The sequence below is a fragment of the Lathyrus oleraceus genome, chromosome 3 (assembly GCF_024323335.1).
Source record: "Lathyrus oleraceus cultivar Zhongwan6 chromosome 3, CAAS_Psat_ZW6_1.0, whole genome shotgun sequence".
Classification (NCBI taxonomy): domain Eukaryota; kingdom Viridiplantae; phylum Streptophyta; class Magnoliopsida; order Fabales; family Fabaceae; genus Lathyrus; species Lathyrus oleraceus.
In genome coordinates, this window is record NC_066581.1 from 200131207 (window position 1) to 200150003 (window position 18797).

Genomic DNA, 18797 nt, shown 5'->3' on the forward strand with positions numbered 1-18797 from the left:
TAACCGTAGCCATCATTTTAACCATTCCAGTATACGCCGGATAGTCGTGATGATCTATTGCTACTTACCTAAGGTACACTAGATCCGGGTGTAGGATCTTTCACTCAACAATACCCTTAAAAGAAGGAACAATTTGAAAACATAAATGATTTTTTTTAAGGTGACCTCTCTTTGTAGTCCCCAGCAGAGTCGCCAGTTCTGTCATACGGTGAACTGGACTTTATTGGATTTTTAATCGCAATGTCGCGGTTAGCAAGAGTCGCCACCGACTTTTCTTTTATCCCATAAGGAAAGGTGGAAAAGAACAGGAAAGACCTTAATTTTAAATTCTTAGGTTCGGGAGGTACGTTATACAAAGGGAAGGTGTTAGCACCCTTTGTATCCATGGTTATCCATGGGCTCTTAATTGCTCAATCATTTATGTTTTCTAGTTTGAAAAAGGTGGTTGAGAACTGTGTGAAAAATGTTTTGAAAATGAGAATTCAACTTTGTAATGATTCTTGCATGAATGTATACAAAGTGGTGATCTCGTTTGGTTTTTCGAAAGTAGTTTAGAAAAATATAACTCGGCAATGATCCTAGTGCGGATGTATGCTAAGTGGTGATTTTCCAAAAAGGATGTATGAAAGGTGTGAGGTGTGAAAAGTATTTTTTTAGATTATGAATGAGCAATTAAGGGTATACCTGTCCGAGGTCTTTCCGGTCATTTCCTATCCTTATGAGGGTAAAACTGTCCTTACTATTGAGAAGTAAGTAATTTTATCCTTGGGATGTAGAAGGGTCATCGTAGGGTCATCGGCTGGTCATTGAAGGCAACAGTTGTGAGGATACCTTAGCATTCGAAGGGACTATCATCATTTAACCGTAGGCTACACCGAAGGGTCATCGAGGGACAAAATCGTGTTTTCGAAGGCAACGTCCGAGGGACTATGATGATTTTACCGAAGGGTCTTTGCTAAGGATATCCCCATATTCGCGGGACATGACCGTAATATTGTAATCGTGGGGTAATAAAGAGAGGTCCGATATCATTTATTTAAAGTCCATGTTTTAAGTTCATTAGGTAATTATGGTGATACCGCATTAAATCGATACATTAAAATCAACACATTAAGGATCACTACATTAAAATTAATTAGGCAATCAATATGAATCTTCACATTAAAGTGAAATAATTTAGAATCCCTCTCCATGAAGGCTTCCCATGCATAAAGCGGAGTACCTAGCCGGCTATTTCTTCGGAAGTATGCTAGCCTTTACACCATGAACACACAGATTAAAGCATCGAGGTAAAATGCAATTGGAAATTGCACCATAAAATAAATATCACAGCCAGGAATTTAAGCCAAATAATGCAGAATCATCATTAGGTAAACATAAAATGGGCAATAAAAAGACAAAGCAGCCCCTGTCCCTTTCGCCTCTGCTTCGCCTGGCGAAGGCTCAGCGAAGGCTCGCTGCGGGCTCGCCTAGCGATGAGCTAGCGAGCGGCCACGGGTTTGAAATTATGACCTCAATCTGCAGCATGGCTTATGGCCTCCAACACATAATTATATGGTTCAGTTTCACAATATTCAAGCATATTTAAATTCTCATGCAAAACTTCAAAATGTTTATGAATTCAATTATAATATCCTCCACAAATTAAGAACATGAAGTGGTACCATATGCCAAATGAGAGTACAAAACGATATCACATGCAAATTAAGACACTAAAGCGATACCACATGCAGAATAAGAACACAAAGTGATAATCATATGTAGATAAGACCCTAAAGTGATATCATATGCCAATTAAGAAACTAAAGCGATAATAGTGAGGCAAACCTGTTTGCAAATCGAGTTGCAACCTTGAATTGGCGAGCCGGATTGAATTGGGCGGCGGTAGCTTCGGAGCGGGTAAGCGGCCTTCAGGGTTTCCGCCTTCTGAACTCTTTGGATCAGCAGGGTTTCGGTGCTAGGGTTTCCTCCGGGTCTCTGTGTGAGTGTCTCCGTGTGGGTGAGTCTGTCTCTGTTCTTTTCGTGGCAGAGGAGTAGGTATTTATAGTAGTGGTAGTGGTGACCTAATGGGCTTAAAATGAGGTCCAAAACCTCAAATTCTCGCAAGCTTCGCTAGGCGAAGGAATTGCTCGCCTAGCGAGCAGACTAGGTCTGGGCCTTTTCCTGGATCCAACGCTTCGCTGGGCGAGTGGCATGATGAAATGTTCGCTAGGCGAAGGAACTGCTCGCCTAGCGAGCCAGCTGTTTTGGGCCGCCTGTGGATTGGGCCTGTTGTGAGTGGGCTTTTGTCCATTTGATATCAGTGCCTTGCAGAACAAGTCAGAGGGTCTTGGAAAATGCTTGATAATGCCAACGGGCAAATTTTGGGGTATGACAGGTTCCCATGGAGTTCCATGGATGTTTGGGGTGCTAATACTTTCCCCTTGCATAACTTACTTCCTTATCCAACATATCTCTTTCCCCAGGTTTTATCGACGTTTTCCCTTTCCTTCAGGAATAAATAAAATTCGATGGTGACTATGTTGTATGTTTGAGCGTGCGATGCGTTCGAGTATATTTCTGCTAGCTTCAGTCGGGTTTTATAATTTTGGTACAACCTAAACCTTTCTTACTATTTTTTATAACTCCATAGATCAGAGAAGCTATGTTGCTTCTATCTATGCTTTTAGCCAAAAAGTTTTGGAATATTCTGTCATACTTAATGATGCAATCGACACCAAAGGCTTCTAATACTATTTCTTCCTCTAGCTTTGAAAATTTAATTTTCAAAGCAGAGTTTTTACTTTCTAAAGAAAATAATTTTTCATTTAGGGAAGAAATATCTTTCTCAAGCTCACTACGAGTTTCAGAAGCAACTACTTAGACTTGTTTAAGGTCCTTGTACCTACTCTGAAGACTCTGGTACTTTTCCCGTATTTCAGAGAGACATGACTCTAAATGAGAATGAGATAATTCAGAAATACCTCTTTAGAATGGGAGTCTGATTCTGATTCTGACAATATTTTATCTTCTGGTTCTTTAGAACCTTTTGGACCAACTATTGTTGCCACCAATGAAATATTGACCTATTCGTCATCAGAATCTTCTGATTCTGATTCTGAGTCGTCCCATGTAGCCATCAGCCCCTTATTGCCTTTAGAAAACTTCTTCTTAGGCCTTTTGTCCCTTTTCAGCCTAGGACACTCATTCTTGTAGTGGTCTGACTCCTTACACTCAAAGCAGATAACATCTTTACCAGAACCTTGCTTCTTTTGTCCATACGAAGAATCAGAACGACCAGCAGTCCTCCTAGATGCTCTGAACTTTCCTCGACCATTCTGCCTGTGCTTCCAGAGTCTGTTGACCCTCTTTGAAATCAAAGACAACTTATTCTCATCTTCCGAGTCTTCATCAGAAACTTTTGATTCTTCCTCAGCTTGATAAGCTTTTGTCTTCTTGGGCTTAGACTTTAAAGCAACATATTTACCTTGTTTATGAGGTTCATCTTCCTCGAGTTCTATCTCGTGGCTTCTCAAAGAACTAACAAGTTCATCAAGACTTATATTGTTAAGATCTTGTGTCACCTTAAAGCAGTTACCATAAGTCTCCATTTTTTAGGAGACTTCTGATTATCTTCTTGACATGGTCAGTCATAATGTATCATTTGTCCAGAACTTTCAGTCCTACAACAAGCATTTGAAATCTTGAGAACATAGTCTCAACGGTTTCATCATCTTCCATTCTGAATGCTTCATACTTATGGATTAAGGTCAAAACCTTTGTCTCCTTTACTTGAGCATTCCCCTCACGAGTCATCCTCAGAGAATCAAATATGGACTTAGCATAATCTATGTTTATTATCTTCCCATACTCAGTATAAGAGATAACATTTAGCAATATAGTTCTAGCCCTATGATGATTTTTGAAATTCTTCTTTTGTTGATCTGTTATAACATTTCTTGCTATATTATTTCCTTCAGCATTAATTGGGTGAACGTAGTCATCAACTACAAGATCCCAGAGATCAACATCATAACTAAGAAAGAAACTTCTGATTTTATCTTTCTAGTAATCAAACTTCTCACTATCAAAGATTGGTGGTTTAAAATTGTAGTGATCTCCCTCATTGTTGTTAGTAGCGACAAAATTGTTGTTAGTAGCGACCATTGTTTCTCACACAAACTAGATCGGTACTAAACACGGTGAAATGTTGATAAAAACTTTATCACAATCAAAATTGGAGTTCCGATGCCAATTAAAGGTGTGTAAAACACAAGAAAATGAGGGGTTTGAATTGGGTTTTAAAAACAAAAGCTTTTTACTAACTCAAGAACACCACACGATATGAGGTAGGTGAAGGAATATTTGATTTGTACTATGTACTATTTGATCATGTATCCATTTTGATCTTATTTTTAAATTCATTGGCTTCTGATGAAAGTTAATGAAACATGAAATGAAGAAACATATAGTTGGATTCAGAAACTTCATAATCTCCAGTCAGAACCTTGACAACGTCAGTAATCTAGCTTGAGATCTTCAATATCTTAAGAATCCTCAAACTCTTCAGTCAGAACCTTGATAACCTCAACGCTTGGCTTGAGATCTTCAAAATCTCATCTAAGTAATAAAACTTCAGAAGCTTGTCATTCTTCAAAAGCTTGTTGATCAGAGTCACGTCCAGAAGCAGAAGTAGAGAGAACGTTATTGCAGCAACATGGAGTCTCTTCAGAAACTTCTCAAGAGTGAATTAGCATAGAAGCAGAAAAAATATTGCAACAACAACTTGATATCTTTCAGAACCTCTCATGATTAGCGCAAAAGTGGAATTCAGAACACAATGTTGAGAAATTGATGACGTTGCACGTCATAAACTCAGAATTAGAACTGGTTGTTAAAGCTACACAATAACAAACCATTAGGGTACCAAAATTGTTCTTACATAAATACAACATTGTTATCATCAAAACTCAAGGTATAGATACAAAACCAAGTCTTGTTCTAACATTTATGCACATGTTCTAGAGTTGGGAAATTTAGATATCATCCTTGGAGTAACTTGGTTAATGAGATTTGGAAAGATAACACTTGACTAGGAAAATCTGACACTGGATTCAATTGGAAAGGAAGGGTTGTAGAACTACAAGGACAGGAACTGGAACAAGGTAGGAAGGAGTTTCAATCGCATACATAATCATTACACAATTTATTAGGAGAATATTTGAGATGCGAAGAGGGTGACAATGCCAATGTTGAATGAAGTTCAACTACATGAACTACGTAGGGTAATGGGAGAATATCCAAGAGTTTTAAAAAGAGTTAGAAGGTCTTCCTCCTAAGAGGGAAATTGAGAAATCGAGTGTGTAACATCAATTTTCAAGGTCAATAAGTGTGAGACTCTATCATTACCCTTACCACCACAAAAAGGAAATTGAGAAACAAATGCATAACATGCTTGATCAAGATATCATTAGAAACAATTCTAACACGTTTTCAAGTCTTGTAATATTGGTGAAAAAGAAAGATGGTGCATGGAAGATGTCCATCGATTATAGGGAGCTAAACAAATTCCCCATATCGTATAAGTGTCCAATTCACATGGTAGAAGATGTGCATAAAATGGAATTCTACACTCATGGGGGACATTAGGAATTTCTCGTAATGCCCTTTGGATTGACAAATGCCTCAACAACCTCTCAATCCACCATGAATCATGTATTCAAAACCTACCTCCAAAAGTATGTCTTAGTTTTTTTATGACATATTGGTTTGTAGTAAATACTGGGCAAAACATGTGGGACATCTTACCTAGGTGCTAGAGGTGTTACAGAAGCATGGGTTTGTTGTTAATAAGAAAACATGTCATTTTGGCAGTAGGAAATTGGAATATTTAGGACACTTAATTTATGAAAAAGGAGTGGAAGGAAACCCTAAAAAAATTAAAAGTGTGGTGGAATGGCCTATTCCTTAAAATGTCAAGGGAGTAAGAGAATTTTTAGGTATAATCAGTTACTATAGAAAATTTATCAAAGGGTATGGTAAGATTCCTAAACCTCTAATCTAATTAACTAAAAATGATGGTTTTTTGTGGGGGGATGAAGTGTTTAAAGTCTTTGAAGGATTAAAGAATATCTTGACTCAAGCTCTGGTATTGATTCTTCCAATTTTTCTCAACCTTTTAAAATTGAGTGTGACGCATCCGAGAAAGGCGTAGGGCTGTTTTGATGTAAGAAAGGAAATTGATAGCTTAATCTAGTAAAGTCTTATCAAAAGCTAATTTAAGAAAGTCGGAATATGAGAAAGAGTTGACGGCTTTGGTGTTAGTCGTGCAACATTGGCGACCTTACTCGTTAGGGAGGAAATTTGTTGTATATTTCTGATCAAAAGAGATTGAAACATTTTCTCCGACAAATAATTACCATTACTTACCAACATAACTGACTTTCTAAGTTGTGTGGTTATAATAAATTATTGTTGATTTGCACAATAACGCAAATTCTAACTCGCGGTTCAGTTTAAAAGATGGTGTCATACTCTACAAAAATCCTCTGGTGTTATCCTCTATATCCACTTGCATTCCCATGTTTTTGGAGGAGTTTCATTCGACACCAACAAGAGGTCATTATGGGTTCCTCATAGCACATAAGAGGGTAACAGAAAACCTATATTGGATAGGAATGAAAAATATTGTGCAAGAAATTGTCAAGAGCTTTAATGTTTTCCAACACCATAAATATTCAGTCAATTCACTTGTTAGGACTCTTCAGTTGTTACCCATTCCTTCATGAGTATAGAAGGACATATATTTAGATTTTATCACCTAGTTATCAAAATCTAAAGGATATGAAGCAATGTTAATTATGGTGGATGGATTATCCAAGTATATCCATTTTATTCCCCTTAATCACCCATATATAACCAGAAAAATAACGGAAGTGTTTGCAAAAGAAATTGTGCGTTTACATGGAATTCCTCAGTCCATCTTAAGTGATAGAGACCTATTATTCATTACCTTGTTCCAGATAAAATTGTTTTGTTTGCAGGGTACAATTTTGAAGATGAGTTCATCCTATCATCCCAAGACGGATGGACATAATGAGGTAGTCAACTGTTGCTTAGAAGTGTACTTAAGATGTTTTGCGTCAAAACAACCCAAGACTTGGATTCAGTGGGTACCTTGAGAAGAACTGTGGTATAACTCAATATTTCATGTGCCAATAGGAACAACTCCCTTTGAAACAATTTATGGGAGGACGTCACCTCTAGTGTTGAGATACATGCAAGGAGAAACTAAAATGACGGCAATGTTTGAAGAATTAGCGGACATGGATGAGGCATTGAGACAACTAAAACATCATCTGATTAGAGCATGGGAAGAAATGGAAAAGTGTGCAAACAAGAAGAGAAAAGATATACCCTTGAAATTATGAGAGTTGTTCTTTCTCAAATTGAGACCATATGGCTAGAAGGATAAATCAGAAACTGGCCCCTAGATTTTTTGGACCATTCCCTGTGGTGGAAAGGATTGGAGTTGTAACTTACAAATTAAAAATGCCAAATGATGCATAAGTTCACTCGATTTTTCATATATCTCAATTAAAGAATGTCATTGGAAACCTCATTGCTTGACCAATGTTTCCTGAAAGAATGAAGGTCGAACCCAAAGAGTTTGAGTGCCCTAAGCAACTGCTAGAATCTAGAGAAATCGTAGTGGGGAAAGGAGTCATGTGACAAAATAGTGTCTAGTTAAATGGAAAAGTATGGTTGAAGATGACGCAACACAGTAGGACGAGGAATTGTTGAAGAATCAGTTTCCACAAGTCAACCTTGAGGACAAGCGTATTAGTGAGGAAAAAGGGCAATGATAGAACCCCTGAATCTATTAGTATTAACCCAATATTGATATTGGGGTGGTTTCACCTAAGCCTATTATTTCAAAAGCATATTCTAAAAGAAAGAGAAGTGGAGGTAAATTGTTCTAGGATGTGGGATCGTTAGAGTTGTGGGGGTAAGTACTTAAAAAAATGTGGGATCCTTTCTACTATGGTTATATTTGAATTACTATAAGTAAACGTGAATAATGTACGTGTGTGTGTGTGAGAGAGAGAAAATCATGTATTATTGATTGTTAGAGTAAGGAGAACCTATTCTCTTATGGGAGAAGTTGCCTCTTGATTCTGATTTGTATGATAATTTTTCACACTTTATTATTTTATTATATTTTCTAGATTTTTTCCTTGAGTTCAACTTTAAAAGAATTTTAAAAAATAAAATTGCAAAACATATATTTTTTAAACTAAAACCTAAAATTCATTTAAACAATCTAAAAAAATCATTTAGTCAAACTCAATTATATTAAAAACATAATTAGTATTAGTATGTTTATTTAGAATAACGAAGGCTTCCAAAATTATAGGGGTGTTCCATTCCATAGTAAAGTGGCACTAGTGTGATGTCCCAAAGCGAAAAGAAGGAAGGTGGTGGGGTTAAGCATCAGGGCCCACAACTGAAAGAATAGGATCACATCACACACCCAACGAAAATGAGAGAGTTGCGAAAAGGTTGACCTCATTACATCACCACCATAAGTAACCGGCCATACCCGGTTGCACCGACACCCTTCTCCGGTTACCATTCTTCTTCCGTTTTAAAATGCCACCACCAACTTCCTCAATGACAACCTCTCTTTCTAATCCTCATCGCAAAAATAAAACAAAACATAACACACAAATTATTATTAGCATTGTATTGGACTAGTAACGTTCCAAATCCCGAGGGTTTTTTTTTCCTCTGCAACACTTTCCTATCATTTTAACGTACGTTTCACTTCACCTTCTTCTTCCCGTGTTACTTTGTGGTAAGTTCCAACGTGTTCAACTGTTACGGTTACAACTTCCTATTACTCGTACAGATTGTGTTTTTAACTACACACACTCTCTCTCTCTCTTTCTCTCTGTTCTATGCTTTGTCTTTTTTTCTTCTCGTTTCACGTGAGATTGAGATATCACACAAACAACACTGCACGCTCACGAACTCATCCACTTTCATTTGTATTGTTTTTTATAACACTATCACTCTCTCAATTTTCCATAGATCTTATCCCTTCTAGTTTTGTTTCTTTCTTTGTACTTGTTTTTTTGTGTTTGGAATGTTGCTTTCAGATTTGTCATTTTTCTGGAAATGTAGCAGTTGATTGTTTACGTAGGATTCATAGATCCTAATTTAGTGTTTCTTTTTTGCTTAGTCAAAAGTTAATGGTGAAAACAAAAAGTGAGAATAAATAGTTTTGTTATACAGGTTAGAGACAGTTGTTAATTGGAATTTTTTGAAATTATTGGAATATAGCCAGCTAGCAAGCATATTTGATTTATGATGATGATGGTGATGTCTGATATGATATGAGTTTTGATTTTATTCAGAAATAAGTGATGATCATTTATTTGTTTGATTCTAGAAACTTTCTTATATTTCATTATCTTGTATTGGATCTTAATCATGTTCAGTTTTCTAAATAAGGTCTTGAAGATTTGGGTGCAGTTTTTGTGATGAAAAACTCAACCTGGTGGTCCTTGCAAATTGTGTACTTTGATAACTTTCTGAACTTTTTTATGGGTTTTCTATTTTGGGATTACTTTGATATCATAGTCATTGTGATTTTGATTTTGATGAATGATTCAAATTTCAAATAACTTTTTCATACTATCTCCATGCTTTTCTTGATTTTCAATTTTACTCTTTAGAATTTAATTTAGTAACTTACTTCATCACTTCACTCCTACTTTTGCAGGTAGAATATTGTGGTGAGTCTCTGGAAAAACTATACACAAGAGATTGTGTATACGTTCGCTGAGATGAAAGTTAATGAAGTGAATGATAATCATTTCGTTGATATGGAGAAAGAGCAAAAAGAAGGGAATGGAGAAGTATCGGACACCGACACGATGAAGGATTCGGTATCATCTCATAGTGATTCTTTCACAAATGAAGATGAGAAAGTAGAGAAAGCTTCGAAGGATCCGAAGAGTAAGGTTAAAGGGAATGGTTTAGAAAACAACCGAGGATCGAGGGAGAAATCTGATAGGAAAACAAATAAACTGCAATCGAAGGTATCAGTTAGCAATCAAAAGAAACCGATAAACTCGAATAAAGGGCTTTTGAGAGTCGCAAACAAAAATACTTTAACCAATTCTAAGCCGGCGAAAGTTCCCGTAAAAGTTTCTTCAGAATCTTCTGAAGGAGTTGATGAAAAGCCTGTTACAGAAGTCAAGGAAATTGATATCTTGGATGGATCCTCCAATGGTGCTCAGAGCATAGGAAGTGAAGACGAAGGTCGTGTTGAAATCGTTAATGCTGAAGAAAACGGTGAACATGAGGATGCGGCGGTTTTGGAATCGAAAGTTAAAGAAATGGAATCTCGAATTGAAAATCTTGAAGAGGAATTGAGGGAAGTTGCTGCTCTTGAGGTTTCGCTTTATTCTATTGTACCAGAGCACGGAAGCTCGGCACACAAAGTGCACACACCTGCTCGGCGGCTTTCTAGGCTCTATATACATGCTTGTAAGCATTGGACCCCGAAAAGGAAAGCCACGATTGCTAAGAACACTGTTTCTGGCCTTATTTTGGTTGCTAAATCTTGCGGTAATGATGTTTCAAGGTATGAACACGAATCTAGCAGAATTTTACTTTGAATTAATGCAAACAACAAATGTTCTCATCTTGACTTGTGATTCAGGTTAACTTTCTGGTTGTCGAACACCATTGTGCTGAGGGAGATAATTTCACAGGCATTCGGGAATTCGTGTCAAGTTAGTCCGATTATGAGGTTGGCTGGTTCAAATGGGTCTGCCAAGAGGAATGATGGGAAGTCTGCATCACTGAAATGGAAAGGTATCCCAAATGGTAAATCAGGAAACGGTTTTATGCAGATCGGTGAAGATTGGCAAGAGACCGGAACATTCACGTTTGCCTTAGAAAGAGTGGAATCGTGGATTTTTTCTCGGCTAGTAGAGTCAGTGTGGTGGCAGGTATAAATGCCTCTTGAATTATGATTAAGTATAAGTATAACCATTAAAATCTTGTGAATTTGATCTATATGTGATGAATGCTTTCAGGCTTTGACTCCTCATATGCAATCTTCGGTTGTGGACTCGTGTTCAAATAAATCCATTGGGAGGCTGCTAGGGCCTGCTTTAGGTGATCACAATCAAGGAAACTTTTCCATCAATCTCTGGAGAAACGCTTTCCAAGACGCGTTTCAAAGACTCTGTCCTGTTCGAGCAGGAGGGCACGAGTGTGGTTGTTTGCCTGTGATGGCAAGAATGGTATGTTTTGTTACCAATCGCCTTTTCTCGAACATGTTTCGAATTTCCCTTTCTTTTGCTCTAAGCCTCGAAAGATTGAGTAGATTTAAATTCACTCCCCAGGTCATGGAACAGTGTGTAGATAGACTAGATGTTGCGATGTTCAATGCAATTCTTCGAGAATCAGCCCATGAGATTCCAACTGATCCTATATCAGACCCGATTGTCGATTCCAAGGTTTTGCCAATTCCAGCAGGAAACTTAAGCTTTGGATCTGGTGCACAACTGAAAAATTCCGTATGCATTTTTCTCTTTGTTTTTATACTGCTTAGTATTTTCACAGTCTTAAAAATTGAAAGTTTGAAAATTTGAATCTCTATTAGGGGAGTAAGAAACTTGTCTTTGATAGCACATTGTCTTACAAGTGATTATTCTTATGGAAGAGTTACTTGAACTGCAGGTTGGCAATTGGTCGAGATTGCTCACTGATATGTTCGGCATTGATGCTGAAGATTGTCTAGAAGAATATCAGGAGAACGGTGAGAACGACGAAAGGCAAAGCGGAGACGGTGAACGTAAATCATTTGCTCTCCTTAACGACTTGAGTGACCTTCTAATGCTCCCAAAAGACATGCTTATAGAAAAACAAGTTAGACATGAGGTTAATTTCATAACTTGATGAATACTTCTATGGCTTATCACTCTCTCATTTTGTTATGTTCTCACTATTTCATTTTTTTTATGTAGGTATGTTCATCCATCAGTCTTTCTTTGATTATACGCGTTCTATGTAACTTCACACCGGACGAGTTCTGTCCCGACCCGGTTCCAGGAACTGTCTTGGAGGCCTTGAATGGAGAGGTATATTCATCTCTTTCATGTTTTAAAGTTGTTATAATTCTTACTAAAGCCGCGTAAAATTATTGCTAATTTATTAACAAAACTGTATTTCATATTTAGACTTTTGTGGAGCGAAGACTGTCGGCGGAATCCATTAGAAGCTTCCCTTATGCTGCGGCTCCAGTTGCGTATACACCTCCCTCTTCAGCCAATGTGGCGGAGAAAGTTGCAGAGGCGGGAGGAAAGTCTCACCTGACGAGGAATGTATCGGTTGTCCAGAGGAGAGGATATACAAGTGACGAAGAACTTGAGGAACTTGAATCGCCGATCGCGTCTATCATTGATAAGGTTCCTTCTTCTCCAACAGTTACTACTAATGGAAATGGTAATCACAAGGAGCAAGGGAGTAACATTACAACAAATGCTAGATATCAACTACTTCGTGAGGTTTGGTCCATGTGATGTGATGTGAACCTTGTGAAACGAAATCAACATGTATACTCTTTACCAAAGTAAAAATGAATTTGTCAATAATTTTAGGTGCAATGAATTGTGATTCGAGAAAGAAAACAAAAAAAAAGAAGAATGATATTCGATATATTTTGAGAATCTTAGTCAATGGGACAATTTAAACTTCACTTTTTTGTCTGTATATATAGATATATATTTTTAAAGATGATCAATGTATTTGATCTATATAAATATTAAATGCGTTAATCATTCGATGAATCTCTTTATTTATAACAGTGACTAGAGATAGTAGCATCGACGGATTCGTTATGTTTAGTGTTTGGCATCTAAAGTTCTATTTGGCATTTTTTGTTTTGTTTCTGCTTTTAAAAGAGTATACAAACTTCTTTCAAGAGGCATAAGAATTAGGTTCAGTTACTTTGTTAAAATTGTTCTCAACATTGTGCTTAAAATTGATTTGAACATCAAATTTATTCTTTAAAGCATGTAAACCAACATGTGATGCATGTGAGTCCTAATATGGACATGCTAAACCTTCATCGATCTCTACATCCTAAAACTAGATTTCTCATAAACATCATTCTTCAACCAAACCAACAACTTAAAGAAACCACGTAAAAAGGAAAAGATCAATTTAAAAATGTTATATTTGTTGTCGTTATTGGCTCCCACGAACTATGTTTTTGTTATTTTAAATAATAGTAATAATTTTAATTTCAAGTAATTTAAAAAAATAACAAAATATCGCTATCAACATGACATGAAAGCATATTCCAACAACCAAAACTAAATGAAATACTAAAATTGAAGAATTTAATATACTCCTATAATCTAACCTTTTTTAATGAATTAAAATTGGATTTCAGAATTGGTATTAACCCTAAGTTCATATAAAGGAGGATTATACACTTTTCTTTATCATCCACTCTTTTATTAAATAAAATTTCTATATTCAATTTCACTTACTAAATTGAAAATATGATATTTTTATCATTCCTTTTTATAGACTATATAATTATGACAATAACACATTTATAGGCATACCTAATCAAGTGTTTTTGGAATAGTGCACCTTTGGCGTATGCACTATTTTGTCGGTTCAAGTAAGTCTAAATGAATAAGAATAACAATCTTTTATGATAGAACAATACCCTACTAAAATGATCATAAGCCTCCAAGTAATAAATAAGTAGGGTAGAAGGGTCTCATCTATCATTTTTCTGGACAAACATTTTTGTTCCAAACAGCTGAGAGGTCTATCTACTTTAATAAAGTTGTGAATAAAATTAAAATCTAAACGCAATGTTTTATAATGGCTAGTAATTTCAATGTATAAGCATAATGTGAATTATGTGAATTTAAAAAATCACTTATCTTTTAGAGAATTTGTACACAAACATTGTGTACTTTGGGATAATTTGTACCAAAACGTTGAAATTCACTCCATGAGTAAACATCACTTATCTTAGAAAGGCCTACAATTTGTAAGATTCAAAAACATGGATTTATATGGGAGTGTAAATGTAACGAGCACTTTAAAGGCAGAAATTTCTATTTGCTTGGAAGCAAGTAGTCGGAAGCCGCTCCAATTTATAAACTAAAGCTTGTTGAACCACAAAATTTACACAACAATGTCGTTACCATAGCCTCTATAACGGTTGCTTATTTTTGCTTATACACACCTAGAGTGTTGGTGGATTACAAAAGGCAATTTCACTAAAAATGTATGCAGCATCTAACTGATATTTCCATAACATAGTATCAAATCACTAACAAGTTCAAAAACCCATCTAAGTATCACTTCAAAGTTCAAAAACCCATCTAAATATCACTTCAAAGTTCAATCACCGGCATATACTGTTAAAAGCCTAGAGATTGAGTATCATATACAGACAAGCAGACACAAAAATAATACCGGGTTAAAGTAAAAGGAACGAGACAAACATAGATACACAGCCAAGACATATAGGATAAGCCAGTTTTACGGTAGGACCATAGATCAGTGTTCACTTTACACAAATCTAGGATAAACACCTCTGGCAGTTCAAGCCATCAATCCCCACCAACTTGCCTTTTCCAGGAGTCTTCCACAATCAGTTCATCAACTCCCCAATCTTCATAGCTGGACAATTTTGCCAAAATGGTAAGTATGACATAAAAGATGAAGGAATGTATCAGCCTAAACTCCCCAATCCAAGAAAAAAAAAGTACCCAATATACTTAACGGACGGTATTTACCTTCCATCAGGCAAGTAGCGGCGGATGGTAAAAGGAATTTTCCGCTCTCTTAGCTCCTTCATAGCAATCTGAAGAGTTGGGACAATAATATATCAGATATTACCAAAAAAAAATGAAATACATATCATTGCTATAGCGCAGCCTGATACAGAAACAAAATGAAAGTATGAAACCATAGCAGAACTAACATCTTGCCTTTGCCACAACAAAAAAAAAGCATAGCCAACCTAACAAACAAAACATGGATGTTCATGAATCGTATACACAACTCATCTAAACTATTAGAAGATAACATAGAGGAATACCAAATCACTCGAAATAAAACAAGGTGCATTACTCATCTAGGAGATTATTTAGTTCCTAAACTGACATGTGGTCAGATTCAACATTGGAAGACAAGAATCTCATCAAACATATCAGTTTAGCAATGTAATTATGACATCTTATCTTACACAAAAGTTTTAAAAAGTTTCATTAATGAAACATCAAAAGGGGTATATGTCAAACTAAATAATAACCCAGTTTATGCTTTAATTTTCCAAGTTCGAAACTTTTTTTAAGGCTTTGTTTGGGAGTTTGGAGGGGGAGGGGAAGGGAGGACTTCAAAAATGATTTTTTTAACATATTTTTAATTTTAAAAATACTATAACAACAAAAATTATATTTGAACAATTTATCTAAGCCCTCCAAAACCCTCCTCCAAAACAAATTGAGTTCCCCCAAATTAGAGGGTTTTTGGTGTTATGAATAAAAGCAAACTCTCTCAAACCCTCCCCAATCAAAATCCTTCTATTCTTTTCAATCCTTCTCTTTTTTCAAAGCCCTCTCCTCCCTTCCCCTCCAAACTCCCAAACAAAGCCTAAGGGACTCAAGCCAAGAAAGGACAAGTTATGGACAATGGTAGGAAAAACAAACTGCAACCTGAACATATGAACATATGAACTATAAGAGAAGATTAATATACTAAATATCAAGATAAGCCTATTTCCCATGAAATTTGATCTTCTCATCTTAAAAATATCAGTTAATTGAAAATGAAACGCCTTTCGCAATCCATGAATATCTGCATATTGCATATATTGGTAAAATTGTAAAGTGTTAGTCGACCATAAACAAAATATCATAGCATATAAGGCCAACATTTGTATAATGGGCGTCATGGTACACCACTTAATGAAGGAGATCAATAATGTAGTAGAATGGAAGCTTCTTAATAAAACATTTTCTATATTTCAAATGAGGGCATATGGTGTCACTGCCATATATTAGGAAATTTGACAAAAAGTAATCGTAATGAATAGGAAATGCAATGATATGACAGTGACGAAGGTATTGAATTGTAAAGAGAACAAAAAGATCAATTACCTCAAGTGGGTCAGTCTCCCCCTCCAACTCGACCATGACAGGTGCGTTCATACTGCACAACAGTAAAGACAAAGTTCATTTGTTTTAGATTTTATAGGATGAACTAAAGTCACTTTTTTCAAAATTGCCTTGGTTAGTTTTGCAGTTATAGCAACTTCCAACTGTAATAGAAATTCAGTTACAATTACAAAAACAAAACTCAATAGTATTAGAAGCTCTTGCACTACACAGTGGTAGAATGAAACAACCACGGAATTCAACTGTTGGCCATTTTCTTGTCCCCATCCTCACTTCTAGCCCAACAACCGCTCCAGTTCTATTGGTTAACAATATCTCCGCTCCTATCAGGGTATCCTATGCTCACTAACTGAAAACCCTCGCAAAATGGTGCAAACTCTATGCAGGATCCTACTCTCTATTGATAAGGTCATTGCATTATGTAACACTTACAAGGCCATAAATCATACTTTGTTGTCAATGAAGCTAACACCCATTGAAAGAGCACTGAGAAACGGTAAAAAGGGATACTCGGGTATATAATAGACACTATCACTCACAGTTCACTCTTAGTGAAGACAAACATAGCAGAACCACCATCTATTCTATGTTCCTTTGACCCAAGTCTTCACCAACATACCAACCCCTAGGGTTAGTTCTCTTAAAAGAAGCTTATAGTGTCAGCTAGATAGCTGGCAGTAATTCTAACAGTTATCCGTAACTGAACATTTTTCAGTTGTTAGTACAAATAACACTTCCACTCCTGTACTAATCAGACATAAAACAAAATAACTACAAAATTTCTTATTCTCATTTCATCTGAAAATCACAATCCTTTGACTTAACTTCACATTCCTTCAATTTCAAACACAGCACTACAAATATTCAATACACAAAACCCTAGGGTGACAAAATAAAGAAGCAAAACCTGATTTGAAGAGCGCGAGTACCGAGAATCCTAGCACGCTCATACTTAGTCATATATTTGGAAGTTCTTCGAGGACGCTCAACAGGTTGATCATCTTCCTTTTCCTCAGTTTCAATCGGTTCTCCTAAACCATCTATGTCATCGTTTTTGTTATCTGGATCCTCCTCCTCTGCGCCTTCCTCGATTTCAGGCTCCGCTGGCTCCTCTTCGTATCTGCATCATCATTCATGAGAAATCTTTCAATAATAATAATAATGATTTCAACAAACGAAGAAGAAAAGAGGATAAACCCTAATTATTTATGAGTGAGAGAGAGGGAAAGAGAAAAAACCCCATGTCGATATCTTCGTAGTCATCGTCGGCCATCGTGAATGGAAGAGAGGTGAGGAAGGTTGCGTCTGCTCTGCGTGCTAGCTAAAGAAGATTGCGCCCTAAAACCCCACAACCACACTCGATCAGACGGAAACCCTTCTACTTGTTATGGACTTTCTCTTATATTGGTTTTTTTTAATATTAAAGTGAATACCTATTTTGCCCCCATATAAAATTGGGCAACCCAAGTTAATCGTTCAAAAAATAAAAAGAGACCATTATTAAAAATGAATAACTTACACGTAACTATTGTTGAAAAAAAGTACTTTAAAAGTTATTTTTTCATTTTAGTAAAAAAATCAAAATTATCTCTAGAATTTAGAATTGTATAATTTTATGATTAAATTTAATTCAAAAATATATATTCGTGTATTTTACAAAGATGTATTTTTGAATCCTAATGAACCAAGAATATAAATGAAATAGATGTAGAAACAGAGATAAATTAACCTTGATAATTGTTATGACATAAATAAAAAACAAACATTACGTACATAATCGTTAACATAAATCAAACTATACATTTCATCGTTCAATAGAACGTTTCAACATCTTCAAAATATCTTTAGTGGATCTCGCAATTTTTGCATCCAACTCGATAGAACCTTTTGTTTTGAAATGGTGAAATGTACTCCACATAACCCTTAAATCTTCATTTGTCTTCAACTCAAACTTGTTGAATTGAATGTTTCCTTTATTGTCAATCGAGGGTGACTGGTACTTGAGTTTGACAACTTTTTGATTGTCTGGGTATTTTAGGAGATTATGCAGTATGAATTTCATATCTACAAGAAATGTGTACTCAGTGACCTTAAATTCAAGTGAGGCATTCGCGTCGTTGAAGTAGACAAAGAATGGCAGTAGCTGGTGAAAAGTCAATAAAGAATGGCAATAGCTACGTTGAAAATGCTAAGTGGACCTTAAAAATTCAATTTTTTCCTAGGGAAAATTCTAGAGATGTACTTCTGGATACACCTGTTAGCCTGAAAGTTCTAGCTGGTGAAAAGTCAACAAAGAATGGCAATAGCTACGTTGAAAATATTAAGTGTCAAAAGCTTCAACCTAAGGCTTCGACATACTAACCATGTTGATTAAATGGTTCAAATAACATATTAGATGAGTCGAGGCGAAAAATGGTTTGGAGGAGTCTCAGGAACAAATTCATAAGATTGTGATCACTCTCTCTTTCAAACATGTTTTATAACACCCACACATAATATACATCTAGAAAATATATTACATATAGTATAACTTGGTATTGATACACATAAGTGTCTATCGGCAAAATTATATATACATGTCCAAAA

General features: G+C 36.0%; 2 protein-coding genes across 6 annotated transcripts; one reads left to right on the forward strand and one right to left on the reverse strand.

The window, feature by feature from the left end:
* Positions 1-8658: 8658 nt before the first annotated feature.
* Positions 8659-12757, forward strand: LOC127126272 (uncharacterized). 5 transcript variants are annotated; one of them, XM_051055166.1, is made up of 8 exons: positions 8659-8836; positions 9767-10633; positions 10712-11003; positions 11091-11300; positions 11403-11576; positions 11740-11940; positions 12027-12140; positions 12240-12757. In XM_051055166.1, the coding sequence occupies exons 2-8, from the start codon at positions 9831-9833 to the stop codon at positions 12579-12581; spliced, it is 2136 nt and encodes a 711-aa protein (XP_050911123.1). In that variant the 5' UTR covers positions 8659-8836; positions 9767-9830; the 3' UTR covers positions 12582-12757. The 5 variants fall into 5 exon arrangements, with proteins under 5 accessions (XP_050911123.1, XP_050911127.1, XP_050911126.1 ...); XM_051055170.1 differs by having other exon boundaries at positions 8673-8795; XM_051055169.1 differs by lacking the exon at positions 8659-8836 and adding an exon at positions 8898-9029.
* Positions 12758-14398: 1641 nt separating this feature from the next.
* LOC127126274 (DNA-directed RNA polymerases II, IV and V subunit 6A) lies at positions 14399-17628 on the reverse strand. The gene is made up of 5 exons (XM_051055171.1): positions 17450-17628; positions 17119-17331; positions 16194-16245; positions 14829-14896; positions 14399-14712 (listed from the first exon to the last, which is right to left on the reverse strand). The coding sequence occupies exons 1-5, from the start codon at positions 17482-17484 to the stop codon at positions 14643-14645; spliced, it is 438 nt and encodes a 145-aa protein (XP_050911128.1). The 5' UTR covers positions 17485-17628; the 3' UTR covers positions 14399-14642.
* Positions 17629-18797: the final 1169 nt, after the last annotated feature.

Bases quoted from the DNA above. Each gene is read 5' to 3' on its own strand.
- LOC127126274 (XM_051055171.1), bottom strand. From the start codon at position 17,484: ATGGCCGACGATGACTACGAAGATATCGACATGGG. The intron at 16,246-17,118 runs GTTTTGCTTCTT...ACTGTTGTGCAG, and splicing joins ACTCGCGCTCTTCAAATCAG to TATGAACGCACCTGTCATGG. The intron at 14,897-16,193 runs GTAATTGATCTT...CCAACTCTTCAG, and splicing joins GGGAGACTGACCCACTTGAG to ATTGCTATGAAGGAGCTAAG.
- LOC127126272 (XM_051055166.1), top strand. From the start codon at position 9,831: ATGAAAGTTAATGAAGTGAATGATAATCATTTCGTTGATATGGAGAAA. The intron at 11,004-11,090 runs GTATAAATGCCT...GAATGCTTTCAG, and splicing joins TAGAGTCAGTGTGGTGGCAG to GCTTTGACTCCTCATATGCA. The intron at 12,141-12,239 runs GTATATTCATCT...TTTCATATTTAG, and splicing joins TGGAGGCCTTGAATGGAGAG to ACTTTTGTGGAGCGAAGACT.